Here is a 453-nt window from a genome sequence, read left to right as displayed (position 1 = left end):
GAGTGTCCTCCACTGCTGATCCCTGCCTGTCTCACGGGCACAGGCTGCTGCAGAGCTGTCCCCTGCCCTCGGCTTCCTCCTGCTCAGAGGTCCCCCTGACTCAGAGAAGCCTTGTCACCCAGCTGAAGACTGTCTTCAGAGCACCTTCCAGCACCTTCCAGCGGGAAGACACTGGCCACTGATGACATAAAAAGCTGTGGTGGAGCACCCAAAGTCTCCCTAGCACCCCAACGGAGATGTCTGAGAGGACAAGTAGCAACTGGGCCAGGGGAACAGGGCCATACCTTGTGTCCCACGATGGTGAGGTAGTCCACCCCCAGCTCCTGCACATCCACGCGCCCCTTCCCAACCATCTGCGCCGCATCTGTGTGCACCAGGATCCTGGGCAGCCCCTCTGCTGCTCTCCGCTGATTGAGAGCACGGACGCGATGGCTCAGCTCTGCGACAGGCTGG

The 453-nt window shown here is 61.1% G+C and overlaps 1 protein-coding gene across 1 annotated transcript in view; it reads right to left on the bottom strand.

The window, feature by feature from the left end:
- The window catches only part of SCLY (selenocysteine lyase), a gene marked incomplete at its 5' end in the record, with an annotated part of 3,437 nt that overhangs the window by 2,602 nt on the left and 382 nt on the right, over positions 1-453 (bottom strand). Inside the window, one exon of the mRNA XM_010133528.1 lies at positions 285-449. Coding sequence (XP_010131830.1) covers positions 285-449 — 165 coding nt within the window. The remainder of the gene's footprint in view (positions 1-284; positions 450-453) is intronic.

Source organism: Buceros rhinoceros, unplaced genomic scaffold, assembly GCF_000710305.1.
Source record: "Buceros rhinoceros silvestris isolate BGI_N320 unplaced genomic scaffold, ASM71030v1 scaffold38183, whole genome shotgun sequence".
Classification (NCBI taxonomy): domain Eukaryota; kingdom Metazoa; phylum Chordata; class Aves; order Bucerotiformes; family Bucerotidae; genus Buceros; species Buceros rhinoceros.
The sequence above is the reverse complement of the archived record's forward strand: the minus strand, read 5'-3'. Positions and strand labels throughout refer to the sequence as shown.